The sequence below is a fragment of the Mytilus trossulus genome, chromosome 1 (genome assembly GCF_036588685.1).
Source record: "Mytilus trossulus isolate FHL-02 chromosome 1, PNRI_Mtr1.1.1.hap1, whole genome shotgun sequence".
NCBI lineage: Eukaryota > Metazoa > Mollusca > Bivalvia > Mytilida > Mytilidae > Mytilus > Mytilus trossulus.
This window is the reverse complement of record NC_086373.1, coordinates 12222939-12246050: the sequence shown is the minus strand read 5'-3', so window position 1 is coordinate 12246050 and position 23112 is coordinate 12222939. Positions and strand designations below refer to the sequence as shown.

Genomic DNA, 23112 nt, shown 5'->3' with positions numbered 1-23112 from the left:
ATTGCTTTAAAGAGAATACTTATAATCTATGAAAAGCAAACTTGTACCTCAGTCAAAAATAATGACAATTGCATAACTGCATGTACAAATGGGCCTGGTAACATAGTTTTGAATTTATAAAAATTTTGTCTCCTGTATAAATTTTCATATTTTATCAAAATAAAAATCTTTGAAAAAGATTAATTTTGTTTCTGACACATATTTAGTTATTATTGCAGCTTTAATGCTTGTATTTTGACACAAGTTACATAATTAATCATGTAAAATTATGTCATTTTAACTAAAATTAAGATTTTAGCATAAATGATAAATCTATTTTTGTTATATTTTCAGACTCTCTAAAATATAGAATTTGTATATAAAACACCATTTGCATGCTTTATTTTATATAATTTTACATGTATATATATAATATTGATTTGGTCCTGTCAAGAGTGACAGGGCGGTCAAGTTAATAACACTCTAGATGACATATCTGGTATTTTTACTCAACAAATCCTTAAATAGAAAAAAATAATTCAAATACTAGTTCAACAAAGAAAAACATTGTATTTAAATTATTCATGCTTGTCGTAAGGCTTTATATGATTTATATAAAAAAATGTCCAAAATGCCAAATATACAGGTACAAATATACTTAACATTTGAATTGTCCATAACCGTCATTAACTTTCATGTACTGGTATATGAATAACCTATATATTTACATAGCACGTTTATTTTCAGCCACTGACCAGGGTTAATACTGTTGTAGATCAGAGAACTACATTTTAATCTCCAATAACATCACATGGTTAAAAGACTGTGTCAGTGAATGCTATTTTAAGCACTTTTGACTTAATCCATGTAATCTTTTAAAATCTTTGGTCATTAACTGTGCACGTTGCAGAAAAAAATGAATTTAAAAATAAGGTCTCGTTATACAGTAATAAGGCTTTCTATTGTTAACTGTCAACATAATATCGTCTTGGGGTATTCATTTTAAAAAGTCCCCTTTTATTCTTCCTGTCAGCCTATTACCTAACATTATATATCCTCTTATTCATATAATACCATTTAATGAAAAGTTAAATTTTCTCTGTTACCATTACATAATGTCATTCAAAGGAGATTACTGTATATTCTGAAATTTTTGCTCACATTTAATCATATTATTTTAAAGAATGGACAAAAACTTGAGACTGTTTATTGGGATTTCAGTAAATAATACATACAAATAAGGTTATCAGAATTGGAAAATGCAACTTTGTTTTACAATAGCTAATCTTCTTGCAAAATAAAAACATTAAGAAAAATTCTGAACTTGCAGTATATCTTATATCAGGTTGAAATATTTGTTATGAGTTTTGCTCATTGTTGAAGGTATGAGTGTTACATCATTGGCAATCATACCTCCTCTTCTTATTTTAATATGTCTTACCAGGTTGATCTGTTTGATAACATCAGTACTTACCAGTGATGTAACAAATCATTAACTAAATAGATCAGATGAAGTCTTAACTCAAATGTGGCATTTCCAGCTGCAATTCTACAAAAAAAAACAAAAATCATGTGAAAAAAAACATATTTCTTAAATGGAAGCAAAACATTTCAAAACACAAGAAAATTGACTATAAAGTTATTAACCCTATTGGCATAAAACTATCTATGAAAACATGCAAAAAATTACCATGATGCAATTAAGGGTTTATTTTCTATGTACTGTACTGAAAAGGGTCATATTTAAAAGTCAGGGTTAAAGTTTTGCTACACGATTGTTTTGTTTTCTTAAATTTTCCTTGATCTTTTCATGTGATAATTTTCCCTCTCACGCTTCTTGACTGGGAAGTGTTTTTCTCAGTTGAATAGAATTTGAATGTAATGACGTCAAAAGTCTTCGTCATTAACCATGCTAAGAAAAATAGCAATAAACAAATTATCTGTAAGATTTCAAAATAAAGTTGAGGAGGTTTCTCAGGTCTTTTCATCTAAATGCTAAGTTGTCTTTCTATGAGGTTGGAGTCCAGTAATTCCGTCACGTTTTCACAAATATAGATAATCCATAATTAACTTAAAATTCATATTTCTTATCCTATTAACGTCTTTATCTCTTTAAAAAAAAATAGATTAAGATAAATGATTAAACTTATCAATATACATTGGGAGGAAACGTGTAAAATAAACGTTTTCATCCTTCTAATGACATCAAATTCATTGACATTTGCGTTCATTTGTCTTTATTTAATCTTCTTTAATGCGACATGTATATCACATGTATATCTTCATGTTTTCATAATTGTACCACATGGTGTACAAACCATCAAACTATATAAACATGAAAAGGTCTAATTTCTCTTTTGAAGGGGTTGTAAGTGCTATAACAATATTTCTTGTATTTCCCAATCCCTCTGTCCCTTCATTAATTAAAATATTTCCATTGAAAGATACTTTACCAAGATGATATCTTTGAATACGTAGTACTATAAATTTAGAAATTTTTGCAAGCATTTATTATTGCTATTATTAAATAATGGACAAAAATGTAAGTTTATTTCTTATGATATAATTTAGGGATATAAAAATCTAGTACAAATGATTAAGACTTCTTGAAAGGCTATGACAAGCAAAAAATAAATCAGCTTTTCAAGACTTATAATTGTTTGGGCTGTCAGATAAAAACCATGCTATCAAAGTTTGAACTGTGAGGTTTTTTTCCAGAACCAATCATGTTGCAATTTTCACAAAAATAACAATATACATTAAAATTAGAAGGATCATATCATAGGGAACATGTGTACTAAGTTTTCAAGTTGATAGGGATTCATCAAAACTTTTACCTGAAGTGAAACAGACAGACAAACAGACCCACAGACCGAATAACATAATGTTGGGCATCAAAATTTATTAAAGAAGAATTAAGATAAAACTTAGTTCATTCATTGCGATTTCATGAAAATCTGCATACAGATATTTATAGATTATCGTTGATTATCTCAACGAGATTGATTTTCCCGCTTGAGCTGGTACAGCGAAAGTGAGAAAAGCAATCGAGTTGAGATGACCAATGATAATCTGTTTATCGCTATTTTACCTATGACGAAGTTGTCAATTTCAATGTCAATTTCGTTAGCAACGCCATGTGGCCTCCTTAGTTTCTAGCGATAATTTTTCCATCTCAAGCGAGGAGCATGATATGAAAATTATCACAAAAAAGGATCAAAGGAAAAATGCACAAAATAGCGATCAATATATATATATATGTTCTTTAAAATACAATGCAATCCTTGCCAAGTCTAAAAATTCACATAAATAAAAACTTTGCAGTACAAAATGCACTAAATAAAATTTGCAATTTATCATTACTGTAAAATATAAATAGACTTCCTTCTTATCATTTAGTTAAAAATATAACTAGGTAACTGACATCATTACTGGGTTGATACCTACGGAAAGGTATTTAAATTATAATCATATGCAATTACAACCATCTGAACAATAATCTATTTTTACACATTTGTTCAAATTCAAAATTATGGAAGTTAAAGGATTAGTGGTCTAATATCTATAAATAAACCCGATACAATACTATCGTTATCTATATGACACATATTTATTGGCACCTGTATACAAAATAAATGTTTTTTAAACACCTACTTCAAAATTTTAGAATATAATGAGACCACAGACTTATGCATGTAGTGAAACTGAAATTATACAATAACTTCCCTCTAAGGTTAATGCAACATTGCACTGAACTTTGACACTGATATTATTCAAATGAAATTGACTTTTTGACATTTCAATTTTCCTTGATAAAACTGATAGTACTGTTATTATTGTAGGTTAATTCTGAATATACTTTTTCAGAAACTTATACTAATACTCAAAGGGAAACCTTCACTTTTTTCAAGCAGTTTTACTTCCGAAAATATCTCATCACTTGAAATATTGTTCTGCAAGGCCTTTTAAAAAAGGCCAATGAGAAATTCAGTTCCTAAGCGGTAGTTAAGAGTTAGCCACTCAACTAGGGTTCACAATATAATAGCTAAACAGGTTTTGAATGGTCGAACACTGAGCAGAAACTCATTGAAAGATATTTAACTAAAATCATAACTTGAACAATGATCTATAATTACATAATTGTTTGAATTCAGAGAACATTCTATTTTAGGAAAAGTGGTCTGATATCTATTTATAAACACAATACAATAATAGCCAAACAAAAACCTGATATAAATAGCTCTAGGGATTTTTGTGTAAAATCCAATGACTCTTTTTATCTTCAGTTATAATTATAAAGTGATGTAACATTGTGTCTACAGATTTTTGTATCGAAATTTAAATGGTTTTTGTGTGAAATAATGCATGGCGGTTTGATAAATGCTTATGTCAGCCTGCTGAGATTAGAGAACATGTCAGAGAAATGATTAAAAATCAAATTAAAAAAAAAAAAACCAACATAATAGTGACACTTAAAACAATATTGCCATTAGTGCAGTTTTATCTGTCACATGTTATCAGTTATTATAATGAAAATTAAATTATAGGCTTATGAAATATCTGCTGACCAAACTAATTGAAACAATGTTACATTGTATAGAAAACTGTCCATAGTTATTGCATCATTCATATTTAAGCTTTAATCTCGACAGGAAACATCAAACTAAGTTACGCAAAAGTTAAAAATACTTTACAATATTCTATTGTACTCTAGCCATCCTTGGAGGACACCCCTATCAGATAACTTACCTATTAAGAAGATATCTGGACATCAATTGACAATGATCATCAGTAATACATCTTTGGAATATCCATACTTTACCATTCTGAATGTAAAACATAAAAATATATATTTACAATATGATTTCAGCATTTGTTATTTACAAATAGTATATTTATTATGCATTAAGTTCTCTTTTTTTAATTACTACATTTGTATATATAAACTTAACCAAATAAATAATGCTGTTTCATTTTATTTTTTACCTGAATAGCATCTTTAGTACAAGAGTCTATGATTGGCTGGACAGCTCCACCTACATCTTCTAGAGGAATCTCACATTTGTCTGATAGTTCCTGGAGTTCATCCTCCTGAACTTTCTCTATACCTTCATCTATCTGTACCTAATTTAATAAAACAGTTGTAGGTTTTTAGCTACCAGTACTTAAAAATGTAACAATGTATATATTCATACACGAAAGTATCCTGGTATAGACAAAAGAACACAACCGATAAGAAACAGTGGTGTTTGTATTATGTGTTTCCACTAAAGGCAATTAGAGCATTCACTGCAACCCTTCACCGTCCGTTCTTCCATCTTTCTGTCCTTCCCATTTTCAAAATTGGAGCAGGAGCACATTCTTCTTTTCCTAAATACATCAGTTCATGATGGTAAATTTATAAGTCATTTATTTTGAACATTATAGTTCATGTACTATTGACCGAAGATGTGATCTTTACTCCTTTAACATGTTTACAAAAACAAATTCCATGATATTAATTAAGCTGAAAAATGATCACAACTCTGTCACATGATATACATGTACTTTTATTGGTTTTTTTTTAATTTCAGTGATTATTTTAATATCAGATTGACTTGCGTAATGACACATTACCCTGAACTTATCAAACTATATCATATTTTTATAAGTATGTACGTTACAATATCCTTGATATGGTTTTTTTTACCTGTTGTTGTTGCATCAGACTCTGATACTGAGCCGCTAAGTTCTGTTCACTTTGTTTGATCTGCTGGTCGTTGACTATTTGCTGCTGAGCTATTTGCTGCTGTAAAGCCTGGATTTGTTGACTTAGCTGCGATGTCTGCTGGGGCATTGGCTGAGGCATTGATGTATTGGGTTGCCATGGTGCTGGCGGAAGAGTCTGATGCTGTGTAATCACTTGTTGGACGATTACTTGCTGCTGTGCTAAAGTCTGCTGCTGTTGGTTTACTAAAGTTAAATAGGATTAAACTTTAATAGCTTGACAGTTTGACTGAAAGATCACTGACATTTTTATGACATGTTTATTGTAAGAAAAATGCAATTGGACAATAAAATAAAACAAACTTTTAGAAAAAACAATAAATAACCTTTTAAAAACTATGGTCCATCAAAAGTTGGTTATTATTTCTCTAACACTATTACTTGTTATAGTAATCTATGTATGAGATGATGACATTTATTTGGAAATATGCAAAAACTGGAAATCTCTGAGAAATTTGACAAAAAATTAACATAGTGGGCAGGGTACATTTGTATATGTTGGTATTAAAGTCAGATAGGGTGTTTGTTTAAAAAAAAAACATCATTACAAAATCTTTTTTTTTTCACATGCAAAATAGGGTCATATTGGGACCTTTGTATCCTACTCAATCGAAAGCTATTTATATCAGTATAGGAATTAAAGGTAACAATACAGAAGACAACAATCACATCTAGATGCAAGTTGACTGGCTGGTGTCAAATATTTAAGATATATTCAGGACAATGCCCATTCAGATAAATTCTGTTGTGTCATCTCCTTGTAAAGTCAAATGAACCTTTTCCCCTCAAACAATTAATGGTTTTGATTAATCCACCCAGGAATCATAAATTTCATCAATATATAAGAAATATATTAATTATACAGGAGTGAAATTCACTCGAGAAATATATTAATTTTACAGGAGTGAAATTCACTAGAGGCGGGGACTTGGTTTTAATCCTTGGCTATTGAAGATAACATTTTTTGTACATGGTGGATCTTTTAATTGAAGTATGAGAACGAAACTCCAAGAGAAAGACAAAAGGAAAGGGATGTGTGTCCCTCATTAAACTTACAAAACAATTATCATGATAACATAAATGTATCATTATCATTTAACTTGGACTACAAGTGTCTTATATGGGCATATAAAGTAATGACAGACATCAATTTAGATAACATAATCAAATAATGGATGTGTGGTAATATCAACCTGCCATTAACAGAGTGAGAGCTGTGGTGTAGTGGTTAGTGCATCGGACTACTAACACAAATGTTCCTGGTTCGATTCCCTTCTGGGATGAAAATTTCAGGAACTCAATTTTCGGCTCTCCCTTGACACCATTTTGCGAGTATGGTCTTAAGGAAACGATGATAGTCCGTTTGAAGGGGACGATAAATGGCTGACCTGTGTTAAGAGAGAGCCATATCTCTTGCACGTTAAAGACACCCTTGTAGATTTCAAAAAAGAGTAGGTTAATGCGGCTACAAGACAGCACTCGCACCCGCAAAGTGGAAAGGGATTTATATCAGTTGCAAAACTTGTTTCCCAATCCACTATAAATAAATATGTTTAAACTATTAACAGAGTTCTCAAAATGATGTGGTCCTAGGGATTTGACCATGTTGTGGTCCTTGAGATTTTACCACCACATTTTTGTGAAGGACCAACACAATTTTGGTAATTGGCATTAGAAATGATAGTGAGGACCTGCAGATTTTCTTCATGGACAACCGGTGGGAAAAGGGTTTCAAGAACTCTGCATTAAAGTGTTTTCTTTAATTAGGCAGATGGCAAAACTTATCACTTCACAAATGGTTAAAAAAAAAAAAAAAAAAAAAAAATATTATTTATTGAGAATTTGGTGTTTACCGTATAACATTACAACTACAAAATTGTTAATGTAAAATAAAATTCAATGCAAAAAATATGTGTACATTGTATCTGCAATATTTTCAATAAACAGTTCTATTCATTACATTGCTACATATATAAGTCTGTAAATTGATATCTAGAGCAAATCCGCCTACTAATTCTTATTTCTGTTTACGTCCTTCTGAGGTGTTAGTTTACATGGAGGGAAAGTAACAGTTAGTTGTTGATGATGGCGTCAATGCAGACCTTTTCAATCACCCATGTCTTACTTCCAAACAGACAAGACTCCAGACATGTAAACCAATCCATAGTTTTTATATTAGTTTAAATGCATCTTATCAATAAAATTATGAACATGTAGATTCCACATCCAAATTCTTACATTTAGACTTATCATCAATGTGTCTGGACCACATGATATGATTTTATAACTATCATTGATTAATAGTTTTCAACAATAGAGGTTAACTTAATATAGCAGCTGAAAATCTTGCTGATAAAGCACGTAAGGCATATTTCGCCTTGAAATCAAAATTACTATATTCTAATTGTATTGCAGTGGAAAAATGGGTAAGACTTTTCAACTCATTAATTTCACCAATTATGACTTATGGATCTGAAATTTGGATCTCAGATTTTAATATAAATCTTGACACTGCTGATAAACTACCATTTGAAAAGGTTCAGAATATGATTATGAAAAATTTGTAAGGGTTCCACGGAACCCAGTGTCTCGCCTACTTTTGCTGTAAATTGCAGGCTCAACAAAAATGAGGAAAAAAATCAATAAAAATATTCCTTTTGATACAATCTTTTGATTGTAAGAAGCTTCTGTCCAAGTTTGGTAAAATCCAGCATAGTTTATTATTCTAATAAATGCTTTATAAACTTTAACTGCAGACTTTACAGGTATGTAATGTTAACTGGAAGAAAATCTAAGTCCATTTAAGCGTAAAATACCGAGAAAGTGGATTTTTTTTTACAAAATTTACTTCTGGATACTATCTTATGATCATAAATAAGCTTCTGTCCAATTTTGGTACAAACCCAGGATAGTTTAAGAAAGTTATTAAAATTTTAAAAACTTTAACCACAGAGCGAATGTAATGTTTCCCCGCAGAAAAACTAAGTCCATTTAAAAGTAAAATATGGGATAAATGGATTTATTTTTTTACAAAATTTACTTCTGGATACTATCTTATGATCATAAATAAGCCTCTGTCCAATTTTGGTACAAACCCAGGATAGTTTAAGAAAGTTATTAAAATTTTAAAAACTTTAACCACAGAGTGAATGTAATGTTTCCCCACAGAAAATCTAAGTCCATTTGCAAGTAAAATATGGAAAAAATGGAATTGTATTTTTACAAAATTTACTTCTGGATACTATCTTATGATCATAAACAAGCTTCTGTCCAAGTTTGGTAGAAATCCAGTTTAGTTTAAGAAAGTTATTAAAATTTTAAAAACTTTAACCACAGAGTGAATGTAATGTTTCCCGGCAGAAAAACTAAGTCCATTTACAAGTAAAATATGGTAAAAGTGGAATTTTATTTTTACAAAATTTACTTCTGGATACTATCTTATGATCATAAAAAAGCTTCTGTCCAAGTTTGGTAGAAATCCAGTTTAGTTTAAGAAAGTTATTAAAATTTCAAAAACTTTAACCACAGAGTGAATATTTGTGGACACCGCCGACGACGACGCCGACGACAACAGAATGTAGGATCGCTTAGTCTCGCTTTTTCGACTAAAGTCGAAGGCTCGACAAAAATGTTCTTGGTGTTCATGGTAAGGCTTCCAATTTAGCTTTAGGTACAGAACTTGAGCTATATCCAGTGTGTTTTATATCATATAAACTAATGTTTAAATACTATGCTAGATTAACTGACATTGAAGTTGGAAACAACCCAAAATTCGATCTATTAAAATCTGCATTCATTGAAGATAAAAAATTGTATACACAAAAGAGCGCTTGCTGGGAACAGTCCTTACATAAACTAAAAAAGTTAATCAACTTTGATTCACTTCAACGGGAATTTGCCCCAAAGTGGGTCAACAGGTGCAAAAAACGTCAATTTTGCCGATTTTTCACCCCTTCTCTTGACCCAGAAGACCCAGGGTTGCTGGTTAAGGTATCCAGCTGTAGCCTGCGTGTAGAGTGGACCCTAGTGAACAAATAGACCCCAACAGTTGTTAGGTCGGAGTGAATCTGATCTTGATTCATTGGTCTACAGAAGGTCATTTGGACCCAAAATACTGAATTTCAGGATTTTTGCCGATTTTTGACTTCGGATGGACCCAAAACCGGAAGTAGTTGTTTCCTATGCGTATTTCAATAATAATAATGATCAGTAGTTATATGGCTGTGGGTTTGCACTATCTTTGCCAGTTTTATGCCTCTGAACTTCTTGTGTAAGATACAGATGTGAAGCCTACCCCTCCAGAAAACCGAGTTTTAGCCAATTTCAATTTTCCAAGTCCGTATTTGTGCTCAAAATGCTACTTATACATGAGAAACGTGAATATGGATTGCCTCAGATTGACGGAACATGCATAACTTTTAAAATAAGTATCATAAAGTGGACTTCTAAAAGTATGGAACGCCATTAGAGCCAAATAACGGTTATTAGGGTCCGCCCGTCAAAAGACGGGTACCGCATGGTAAGGGTTAAAAAATATGATAGGTCACTGCTTACAAAATTTAGAATAAGTGCACATTCACTTGCAATTGAAACTGGGAGGTATAGCAAACCAAAAATTTTAGCAAGTAAAAGATACTGCAAACTTTGTAAAGATAAAGTGGAAGATGAAGTTCATTTTCTTTTACATTGTCCTCTATATAAAGACCTTCGAGAGAAATTTGATATTTTCAAAAACCTTAATAATGATGATGATATTAAATCAACGATCTATTTACTTAACCCAGTAAATCTAGTTAACACCAGACAAATATGTAGTTATTAAAGTCAAGCTTTTCAAGCTCGTAATAATAATCTAATGTCAGTTGGTCTACCATAAGTATAATACTATGTAATACTGTGATATTATACATATAATTGGTACTTCAAATGTTTTCTTTATGTTGTATTTGCATAAATTGTCATGTTTAATGTGTTTATATCTTGGAATACGCATTGTATCATATGTGCTTTGTCCAATAAAATATTTGAATTTGAATTTGATTATATGATTTTATTGAAATATGCTCATGTCATGTCATAGCATATATATTTTCACTATATTCTATTTAATTTTCATATGAACACAACTTCTATAAAACAATCCTTTAAAAAGTCAAATGTTACTCTTATAATTTCATTCAATTGTTTTTTTATTATTTCCCTTTTAATTAATTCTAGATGTTTTCATTCTCCCTCTGAGATGACACCTTTAGAGTGAAATCAACAAGTAATTAAGAGAGGTGTCAATATCAATAGATTAATTAACAAATTATGTCCATCATGGTGTGAAAATTATTTCCAATTATATATCTCAAATAAACAAGGCTTTGTTTATCATGTTATCAAAGGATTAACCCATATTTTTGTCTGACCTTTATCAATTTTGATAATTCTCATGAGAGATCAAATAATTAAACTAATGCAGTATCTTCAAAGGATTTCTGATCTCTTCACATAAATACATAAAGGGGAAGTCCTAGGGGGAATTAAAATGGACTAAGAATAAAACAAAAAAAGTTTCTTTCACCTGTTATATAACTTTTCCTAAACCTGTGAAAAATAATAATGTTCTTAGATCTATGGGATCTACATGATTTACAAACAAAACAAAAGATATTTATTAATAATTCTATGTAAAGTTATACAAAACTACATTGCGGAGAGTTGTCTCATTGGCAATCATACCACATCTTCTTTAATTTATACATTGACTTCCTTATATATATATGTATCTGGAATAAAATTTAACAACGACCTATTCAAGTTTTTGTTTTGGCATTTGACATCAACCTGTTCCATCAATAATGTGGAGGTTTTTTTTCAATTTGCATTTAGTCAGCTTCCTTCAAAAAAAAAATAGGAGATCATTCTATGACAGATTTAATAAATTGATTAGTTCTTATTCAAAAGACTTTTGCTAATGACAGAACCACTGATCTTAACCTAAATGTATATATCAACTTACCTTTAAATTTGTAATAGTTGTAGTGTTCTCCACCAAAAAGAAAAGAGAATTTAGGATTGTCCTTTTGTTTCTGTTTTGTCATCTGTTCAAATTCTGGTCCATTTCGAGCAACAAAGCTTGCCAACTTGTCTATAATATTTTTTAATTCAAGTTCTGGAAGGAAAAAGATAGTCATTCAATAAAAATGTTGATAACGATGATATTGTTGAAACATCTGTGAAAAAAACTCCTAAAAACTTTAAAATCGCTAAATGAAACAAAAGCTTTTAATCCTTGAGGAAACTGAAGAATATTTAAGTTTCTTATGATTTAAACATTGCAATTTCAATTAGTAAAAATTTCATACTTTGGTAAGCAGGTATCAAATATAAACATATTCCAATAACATTTAAGAAGATAAATGAGAATAGAAGCTGATTGAACTGTGACCAAACTAACAGAATTAATTGCACATTTCCAATAGATTCAAATAAAAGGAATGTCATTTGTGCAATGCCATTATAAAGTGAATATTCGGAGAAAAATTCTATCTACATCTGTATCTGTATTCTGATTAAGGGTTTAGGAGAAGCAAATACATAACTGTACTACAGTATACTGATGTGATAAAGTTCATGCCAATTCAAGAACACAAGAAATTGAATTGCAATGAATATGTAACTGATAAATAAATAACATTAATTCATTCATATATATTTTAATTAATTAATTTTTGAATTTAGCACCAAAGATTTTGTGTGTTTCAGTGATTTTAACTAAAGTAACAATTGCAAGTGAGCAAAAATAAACAAAATATTTTAAAACAAGATCCTGTCATTAGTACAAGGATGTCTCAATCATACTATCATTTTCTATGTTCAGTGGAATGAGAAATTGGTGTAAAAACTCTAATTTGGCATTAAAATCAGAAGGATCATATTATAGGGAACATTTGTACAAAGATTCAAGTTGATGGGACTTCAACTTCACCCCAAACTAACTTGACAAAATTTTTAACCTGAAACGTTTAACGGGACAGATGGACAGACAAAACAAAAATTATAAAAAAAAAATATCACTTTTTTTGTTAAAGTAAACATAAAACTAATGTTTTCTCTTCTAAATTCAACAGAAATGTCACAGGGTCTTGTGCGATTAAATACAGGTACATTGTATCTACTGTATCTACATGTAGTCAATTTATACTAATGAACTAGTGCATATTTACAGTACACAATGTTGGCCATACTGGCAGTTCAGTTAAGAAGAAATATTGCTCCCCCTAAAAAAAAACCCAACAAAACCAACAATAAACTAATGGTAATGGACCATAATCCCAAACAGTTCCATGTGACAGTGTTTTGGTTTTTTTCCCTTCACATGTACATCAGTAAATGATTTAACATGGTCAACATACATGTAGTTTGAAATAAAGAACCAAAATTAAAATTATTCAGTTTTGACAGTATATGTACTTTATTGATATGGTTATAATAAGAAAGAGCTTTCTACTTTCTAAATAATAATAGAATCCCCTTTCTCCTTTAAAAAAAACAAAAACTCAAGCAAATAACTTGCATAGTTTCGGAAACAATATTCTGCTTTTTGAAGTAAAAGGCCATTGAAATATTATAAAAATTGCATATAAACTTGATTTATGATATTTAACAATACCATTGGTTTAATCACTTATAATTTGGCTTTTTGTATTCAATCTAAAGGGTTTTTTTCAGAATTTTGAAGTTCGAAATGTACTGGTTATCTAGTCCAAATAATTATGACGTTTGGCAAGGCTATTTTATTTTTTTTCTAGGAAGGCGTCCCAGAAAAAAAATAAAATAGCCTTGCCAGACGTCATAATTATTTGGACTACTGGTTATCATGATGAAGCAATAAATCCTTTATATTCAATAAAAGCATACCTGTCAACCTGTGACGATGAAAATGCAGGTCATGACCTGCATTGAAGAATCAAATCTCAGGTCATAACGCGTACGAACTTTTTCGAGCTGAATTTCAGTATTAATGGTACATTTTCTTATTATGTATATGGAAAATACCAAAACATCAATGCATGTTCACTTGGTTAAGTCATTTTATTCTAATTAATTATTATTTCATTGCACTTTTAAAGATTTTAATAAATTTGTGTAATACAGTTTTATGTTCTTTACTTTTTGTTATTATAGAATTTTTTTTCAATTGTAATTTAAAATGTTTGAGACTATTGGCTCGAACAGCAACTCTAAACAACAACAAATGGAAGTTTTTAACGACCTTGACTGGCAAAGTAGGAAATTAGACTAAGATAAAATATAGTAATACAGGTAAAGGCAGTATAAATGTAAAAAATAATTTTCAACTTTTTTTTTTTAAATTGTATAAAAGTATTAAAATAATGAAAAGTTATTTTTCAAAATGTATTTGAATTCTAAATTTTTTATCATTTTATCTTTTTCAGCCATAAAACGTAAATATAAGGAATAATTTTGAATGGTGACAAATAAGGGGAAGTAACTCTAACTCTATTTGTAAACAAATGTAGAGCAGTTTATTTACGACCTAAAGCTAAGGTAATTGGTGTTAATTAACAGTGTGTTTGACACCAAAGCTGTCAAGTAAAGCCATGCACTTAATAGGTCACTTAAATTGACAGTTTACATAGCTAGATGAACTTCCTGTTCATGGAAGAATTACGAATTTGCCGGTATTTCAAAAGAATATTACTTATGAAATCAATCGCAAGGCTAAGAAATACGGGTGAAATCGGGTCATTTTCGGAATTCACGGGTGATTTCAATGACCCGGCGGGTGTCCCGGGTGATCCCTCAGAATTGTGAAAATCTCGGGTCACACCCGCAGAAAACGGGTCAGTTGACTGGTATGTAAAAGAAAGAGAAACAGGGAGACACACAATACAATATTTTTTACAATGTTTAGGTGTCTTAATCTCATAAAAAGAAGAGTGTTTGCTTGTTCTATGTTATAATAGGGCTCTTCACGGTTAGTTCGGCCATATTGGAAAGGGGGCAAAAATACAGAAAACATCGTAGAAACAGAGCAGTTGCTTGGAAACACACATAGGATTTCCCATACTTTCATACTATTTCCACCTCTTTCTAAAAAATCTGCCCCCTATCCAACATGGCCGAACTAACCGTGAAGAGCCCTATTCATTTAAAGGATCCAAATTATGTCAGTTCATGATGTTATTCCCCAAACATTGAAACAGCTAAGTCCCAAACCTAAGAGAGATTTACTAAGCTGACATATCAATAATCACAACACATACACTTCACTTAGAAAAACCTCCAACTTAACCATAAATGAACGCCAAAAAAGGTCCAAAATTTTTACTAATTCAAATCTGCATCTATAAAATTATACACAAACTTACCATCAGGATGATTTGGTGTAATATCCATTTTTTCTACACACAAAACGTGAGAAAAATAAATATTCAATGTTTAAAAATATCTCTCTATCAAGTTGCCGAATTGTTCTTGTTAAAACGTTTCTAAGACTCTAAAATTTTACATCTTTTAAAATCTTATTTTTATTAGATTTTGTTTGCGTTAGTTCATTTGTTTTTATTAGTTTTCAAATTAAAGTGATGCTCTCTTAAAATTAATTTCATAAATTATTTTTCCTTATTCATCCGAAAATCCCCGATTGATTGTTTTGAGAAAATGGTGACAGCGGCGGGAGGATGCTTGAAAGTTCTAATACAAAAAGCGTCATGATAGAAGTAAGTTGCATTGAGATACTAAGAAGTTTTCTTTTAATCATAAATAAAAGATTGATTTTGAATGATATCCAATGCTGTTATTGTATTTAACTACAGAAATTTATAAATTTGCATTGTTAGTAGGTCACGCCATAGTAAACATGGCCGACATTGTTGTGAGACGGATGTAAACAAAATTGCGTGGAACTGCGTACGTAGACTGGGGTCACATATCGTTGAGTCAACCAGTCAACGTTGAGCCACGTAGCTGTGCTAGTATAAATAGCTTGGCTGACGTAAACTTTTCAGTCTTGAATGTTTATTGAGAGTGTGTTGAAATGAAAGGGTGATCAAAATTATTCAGGTCTAATGACCATTTACCGGTTTAGAAATATTGGATTTTACAAATTTTGTCGGGAATATAATTAGGAAATAATCAGTTTTATTTAAAAGGAATTTTATCAGCATCTAAAATGATCGATGTAAGTAGAAATACATTTTGCAATCATTTGTTCTTCCACTTTTTATACATTGTTTTTTTTTTGCAAAATATTGTTGTCTTTGGTGTTATTTTTTGGAATTTTATAATTTTATATACTTTGCATTTATTTGATGCTGTCTGGCACTATTTTCATGCATAGTTTCAGTTCTTCCAGTAGATAATTTTCTTTGTTATTTACATCTATTGTTTACATTAGAATTTATATTCAACAAATTATTTGCAGTTTGTATATATATTGTCTATTTTGTTGATTACAAATTCACTTTTAATTTCACAGTAATCTTAAATGAAGGCCATCATGACAAATGTGGATATTGATTATGTATGAAATGTAAATATTTTGAAGATGACCCACTTCTTTGTTGACACAATTTACATGATAAGCATAACTCATATAAACTATTTTTTGAGTAGTGAATGTTTATCAAAAAGCAAAACTATTTCATGAATATAGATGATAATTCAATATTTAAGTGTAAAATTTTGTCAGAAGTCTGGAATATTCTTAGGTATTTACTGATATTTTGGCGGATTGCCCAAATGGAAAATCCTAAACCATAGTATGACTTAATCAACTAGCATTTTGATTGGCTGGTTTAACAAAGCAGTTCTAATTTTAGATTCCTTAGCTCAACTACTTAAAATATACTTTACCAGTAAATTTGGCTTTTATAAATAAATTTTTATGATGCAACTGTTGCTATTGCAATGATTTGGTGAAATCCATTTCATTTTGAAAACCCATAAGTGCAGGAATGGATTTGTGAATGTCTTGTCAGTATGGTGAAAGGGTTTACAACAGAGGAATATGATTTTCAATGCCTAGTTGAAAGAGGTATTTTGGAAGGATTTTTTTCTTTCTAAACATTTAAAAGTTTAGATTGAACCTATTATCTAATTTTCATATTATATTGATAATTAGGGTTAAGTTTGGTAGAACTAAATGAAATTTTTATTGTGAATGTAACATTTTATTTCAGATCGACCAAAAGTCAAAGTATTGTTCACAATCACCACCACGACCAGAAAGTTTAATGTTCGAAAGTATAATGACAAACTTGGATATGGAATTGGCAGACTCGGAAAACAACAACGGCCCATGCTCTATGAATATCAGAACAAGAAATAAAAAGAAGAAGAGGAGGGCTGCTGACAACTCTGTTAAAAAATTTGAAGGTAATTTTTCATATTTTTTTTTATTTCAGTTGAATATAAGAAGTTTAATGATATTTTTTTGGTAATTCAATGTGAAACACTGATGAAGGTGTCAGGACTTTTCAATGAGTTTTCATTATTGTACATTGTAAAGATATTGTTGAATAATTCTGGTTTTATGTGTATGAACATTTATATTTATAGTATGGATCAGTCATATAATATTCTTCTTTTAAACAGATCTGTACACAGCAACTGGAGAAATTCTTGGAAATGGAGCATGTGCTGCTGTTAAAACCTACAAAAAAAACACAACGAACAAAGAATATGCTGTCAAGGTAATTTGAAAATATATTTTTATGATCTAAGAAACAAATAATACATTTTAAATTAATGAAGACCAGTGATTTTAATAACTATGACTTTCGTATAAATACAGTTGAATATTACAATAATGAAATATTAAAAATATGAATAAAAATAAACAATACCTAAGAAAGTTTAAAAATGTTATATGAAATCATTTTATTTTGCAGGTTATCGAAAAAGATTTTACCAGATCAAGAAATAAAGTTTTTAAAGAAATAGAGATTTTCAGTATTTGTCAAGGCCAGGATAATATTTTACAACTATTTGAATACTTTGAAGAAGAGGACAGATTTTATTTGGTATTTGAAAAGATGAAAGGAGGAACATTACTTGCCAATATTGAAAGAAGAGGCCACCTATGTGAGAGAGAGGCTGCACTTGTAGTCAAACAGATAGCCATAGCTTTGAACTTTCTTCACCAAAAAGGTAAATATATATATTAAAAAAAAGATATACTTCAGTGTCTAGGTGTCCTAGTTTTCCAGTATTTATCTTAAAATAATGTCTCTTAATAGATTGACATTTATTTAAATAAAATGTTATTTCAGTTTCTTTTTTTAAAAGATACCTATTTGTATAAAAAGCAAAGAAGAAAAAAGCATACAGAATACATTTTGCAGTAGGAGCATAAAATTTCATGATTGTTTTTAGTATATTCTGTATATAATGATTATCTTCAAAGGAACATTTTCCAAGCACAAATTAATATGATTCTTATTTTATTTTTTAGGCATTGCACACAGAGATCTCAAACCAGATAACATTCTATGTGAGAGAACTGATGAAGTAGTCCCAATACGTATCTGTGACTTTGATTTGGCAAGTGGGGTACCAGGTAGCCAGACAGAAGACAATTGTACAACACCAGAACTTCTTACACCTGTGGGTTCAGTTGAGTACATGGCACCAGAAGTTGTTGATGCTTGGGTTGGAGAATCATTCTCATATGATAAGAAATGTGACCTTTGGAGCTTAGGAATTATATTGTAAGTTCTCTTCTATTTTGGTTTTGAAAATAGTATAATTTTGAGGTGTTAATCTATCCATATGAATCTTTTAGAATGTGTTCTGTTGCAATTTTCTTGTTAATAGCATAGACACATACCTTCCTTAACATAATTTAGAAAGATGATACTAAATATTTTTTATTTACAAAAAATAGAAAGATGATACATATAGATCAGTACTTGTGATATTGCTAAAGAGTCAAATTCAAAATGAGTAACCTAGAAATTATTTTTTGTGATTTCAGGTATATTATGTTATGTGGTTATCCTCCATTCTATGGACAATGTGGTGGTGACTGTGGCTGGGAGAGAGGTGAAGCCTGTCAGTCATGTCAAGAGACCTTGTTCACTAGAATTCAGGATGGCATGTTTGAATTCCCTGACAATGAATGGGGAGATGTATCCAACGATGTCAAAGATCTCATTCAGAAATTACTAGTCCGTGAACCGAGGAAGAGGCTGACAGCTTTGGAGGTTCTACAACATCCTTGGATCACATGTCCTGCAGCACCTACCCCATTGGCTACTCCTGGTATTCTTACAAGGTACGTTTTATTTTACTACAAGTCATGTACATTTCCATATATAGAACTGTATGTAGGTGGGATGTAATAAAACGTAATTTCCTTTATACATCAGATAAAGTATGTGACCACTTGAGACTTTTCCTGTTTACATTGTTAACAGTGTAATGTCTTGTTTTTTACACTAAAACTGTTACATTACATTGAGACGGAAATATGACACTTGAAGAAAATAAATAAACACTAGTGTTTGATAAGCTTAAAATAAGCATAATTTCTTTAAAGTTTTACATTGCATCGCATTTAATTTTGTTTAAGATAAGAAAAAAATGTAAGCTTTTATCTGTTATACATTAGACTCTTATTTACATTACAGAAACAACAGTACAAAAGATCTGGAATGTTTTGCTGGAGAAGCAGTCTCAATCAACAGAATGATGCAGCAACATCTTTTGATTTCGGAGCCTCCCAATTTCTTTATTGGTGGGAGGGACGATTTTGACTGTGATGCATATGAAAGTGGTGATGATGATGACAAGTTTAACATACCAAGTTTCAAACTGTCTCCACCAAGTTCAGGACTGGCTAAAAGACGTACAATGGCCAGGAAACCAAACAATTTAAGTGAAATCACTGAGGACAGTAGCGACAGTGGTTGTTCATTGCCAAGCTCTCATTCATCTAGTTGTGGCATAAGTATTTGAGACAAAAGACCAAACTCATTTGATATCAGTTATTGTTCTGGTTGTGTTATTTTTTGAGTGCTTAACTTGACAGATTTTATACATGTATTGAATGTGTGTGCTATTTTGTATTTTGTCCATTGTAAGAGTGTGTTGTGTATGAAAGGGTTGAGTATGGATGTAGGATTTGGTACATTATATATCATGTAAATACCACCTACAAAAAAAATAAAAACAACACGATCTTATAGTGGAAATCCATTTTTATAAAGAAAGAAATTTTATTTTTCCACGATGATAAGTATATTATGTCAATCTAAAACTAAGGGAGATAAATCCTATCAATACTTATTTCTAGGTATGTTTGTGTATAGAAGATCAATAATATTTTGTTGAAAGGTTTAGTTTCAGGGATACTCATAACGTTATGTTAACATTGTCTTTCAAAATATGTGTATGGTTGTGGACTTGAAAGTGCTAGAATTTAAATGAAGTGGGTCCAAATAGAATAACTGTACACATTGGCAGTTCTAATACATGAGAGATTATACATGTGTTTATCAGTGATAAAAAAAAATATGATTGAATGGCGAGTGATTGATGTGAGATTGGACATAAAAATTGTGCCTGTCTTTTATGTGAAAATGTCTTTTATGTTTTGTACTTTTTCATGTTTTTCATTTTTTATACTTTTACAATGTTGAATTTTAGTGTAGAAAGCTGGTACAAAACCATAAAATGCCATTACAGAGCAAATTGTGAAAATGTTATCAACTTGTTGAATTTAACTGCCAAATTTGTTTGTGTTGCAAGTTTTATTAACAGCTCAGTTGTTTTGATGTTATTTTCCTGTTCTGTTAATTTTGTTTTTTAACTAAAAACTATTATTGTAGCCACAGCTTATAATTTTATCAGTATTAAATGATGACAAGAGAGCTTATGGAAATAATACATTCTCGTTCAGAATATAACATTCCAGTCACCATCAGAAGAAATGTGTGTTTTGTTAATTTTTAATGTACATAACTTCATTCTAAGTCATATAATTAAAGCAGTTGAATTATCTACAGCTCTAGGTGTAGTGATGTCAATAAGTATTAATATCTCTATTTGACAATTGCAATACACATTTGATGCTCAGCGATACTTCAACTGCATTTAACGAAAACTTGTTTTGTCAAAACAGGACTTGTGTGTGAGCTGCATTTATACTGGAATGAATATATAGGGCATATTGAAAAAAATGTAAATATTACAAAAAAATGTTCATAAGCTTATTCATTTGGTGTCATTTCAATCGATAAAACTATTATTTTTACTTTTTAAAGAAAATTTTTGTCATTTAGAATGTAAAAAAAATTGAATATTTCATATTTTGATCAAATATATTTAAAATGAAAAGTACAGCACAAAAGTGTTTTTAAGAAAAATCCTTATTTAAAAGTGCAGCATAATAATAGTTAACTTACTAAAAAAAAGAAAACTGATTGTTCAACTATGTCACAGATCTCCATTTTATTTTTACGAACAATCAGTTTTCTTTTAGAGGAAATTTGTTAAAAAATCAAATAATATTGCTTAAAATTGTCTAATACCTCAAAAAATGAAAACATATATCATGATCATCAAATACAAGTCATTCCAATCATTTCGAGGTAGGTACTCTGTGTACCTCAAATTTTGTTATTTAAAAAGTTAACCATTGGCCTTCGATCAGCGAGACAATCGTTCTATGGCCATGTTGTATATTGGACAAGTGGTATTTTAATAACAGCAAATACCGGCAAAATGGATATGAGGGTCTTATGGTTGGTTATATTAGATCAAGAGGAGTGAAATCCAATAGAGTGTATTTATACATTGTTATGAACTTAATGTAGAAACATCAACTTATGTACTTTTAGTCAGATAAATGGGGCATTGATAACAGTAGTGTAACAATGTATAATTATAAAGGCAATGTGAACTGTGATAACGCTGGGGGGGTTACCAGCAAAAGTTGGACTGGTATAATCAAAAATATAAACTTAGCCACATGCCAGGCAGCCTACATTCATTGTTTTGAGTGTGACATATTCATTCCCTTAACATTCATCATATCATACATGTATAAAACAAAAAGTAAAAGTGTTCAAATCCATTCCAGTTCTAACCATTGTTCCACTTGGCATGTGGTTGTGTTTATATCTCTGATTATACAAAACTATGTTTAAGGTGCTATTTATTTTTGAGATGCAGATTGCATGTTAAAATGTGAAGAAATTTTATTTTTATTATGCGATAAGTTTTGCTGAGGCTTTGAACATATTGAAATGGTGCAATATTCTGTAATGATAATTTCTGGTGAATAATTACATCTTTTATTTTCGTGACCATGATCAAAAGTTTTATATAAGGGCCTTAATACTAATTCAAGCAAAAGTTTTATTAAGTTTATAAAAATCTGATTAAGATTTTAATTAGGTATTGAATTTATGGTAAAATAACAGTTTAGATAGTTTGATTTTAAACTAACAATTTTCGGTTATTTTACAATGTTTTTAAAATTTGAAGATGTGTTAGAATGAAATATATCTGTCTAATGTTACATGTCTTCAGTGTTATTTTTGGATCACCATCTTTTATAACTTCTGCAATATAATCTGTTTTGTTTGTCAAATTGCAATATTTTCAAAATAAATGGTTACAAATTTATCTCGCTTTGTGTTGAAAATGTGTTTCAAGGTCAGAAGTAGGGAAAAGTGATCCTAATGTTTGTCTCAGGGTTTGATATGGCCATTATATGGTCTAGAATTATGTTTACGAAAGCAAGTAAAATGTCTTATTTTACAATGTATTGATGAAGCATTTCAGAAATAAAGTTGAAATAAAATTTAAAAACAATATTATATCTTTGTCATTCTTGCCAATAGAAATTTCTGTTTCAATACAAAAAGGAAGATGTGCTGTGTTTTCCAATGGGACAACTCTTTATAAGAAATCAAATGACACAGAATTAACATAGGTCAACGTACAGATTTCTACAATGAGCAAAGCCCATACTATATAGTCAGCTGTAAAAGGCCCTGAAATGACAAATGTAAAACAATTCTAACTACGGCGTAATTAATGTACAAAATAATGATGGAAAACAATTTTTTTCAAATGAGCAGCACAGATTACAATAAAGGATGGCATATATAATGCAAGGTTCAAATAGAAATGGATGTCAATTCTTGAAAAGCAATTGAACCTCTACTGCCATGACTGCATCTTTATTAATTTACACACACACTAAAAAAGATCTATTGGTAGACCAACATAAAATGTGAAGGAAAACAGTACAAAGTAAAAAGAATTGTGTGCTATGATATTTTATTTGTTATAGGAAAATGGAGAAGTGTTCTGTCAAAACATGTTTTTTCAGGGTCAATAGTT

The 23112-nt window shown here is 30.2% G+C and overlaps 2 protein-coding genes across 6 annotated transcripts in view; one reads left to right on the top strand and one right to left on the bottom strand.

Annotated features, from left to right (window-relative positions):
- LOC134715395 (calcium homeostasis endoplasmic reticulum protein-like) overlaps positions 1–15305 on the bottom strand; it is a 68862-nt gene extending 53557 nt beyond the window's left edge. For 2 of the 3 annotated variants that reach the window (XM_063577557.1, XM_063577564.1), the window contains exons 1-6: positions 15126–15305; positions 11750–11902; positions 5669–5931; positions 4966–5103; positions 4729–4805; positions 1454–1528 (exon numbers count right to left, since the gene is read on the bottom strand). In XM_063577557.1, the coding sequence (XP_063433627.1) occupies positions 1454–1528; positions 4729–4805; positions 4966–5103; positions 5669–5931; positions 11750–11902; positions 15126–15153 (734 nt within the window). In that variant the 5' untranslated portion in view covers positions 15154–15305. The remainder of the gene's footprint in view (positions 1–1453; positions 1529–4728; positions 4806–4965; positions 5104–5668; positions 5932–11749; positions 11903–15125) is intronic. The other variant, XM_063577551.1, reaches the window with a different exon arrangement.
- Positions 15306–15325: 20 nt separating this feature from the next.
- On the top strand, positions 15326–22580 carry LOC134715412 (MAP kinase-interacting serine/threonine-protein kinase 1-like). Of its 3 annotated transcripts, none has more exons than XM_063577575.1 (7): positions 15326–15476; positions 16938–17133; positions 17353–17450; positions 17649–17907; positions 18212–18467; positions 18734–19033; positions 19389–22580. In XM_063577575.1, exons 1-7 carry the CDS (start codon positions 15438–15440, stop codon positions 19714–19716), a joined length of 1476 nt encoding a protein of 491 aa, XP_063433645.1. In that variant the 5' UTR covers positions 15326–15437; the 3' UTR covers positions 19717–22580. The 3 variants fall into 3 exon arrangements, with proteins under 3 accessions (XP_063433645.1, XP_063433653.1, XP_063433662.1); XM_063577583.1 differs by lacking the exon at positions 15326–15476 and adding an exon at positions 15691–15937; XM_063577592.1 differs by lacking the exon at positions 15326–15476 and adding an exon at positions 16597–16792.
- Positions 22581–23112: the final 532 nt, after the last annotated feature.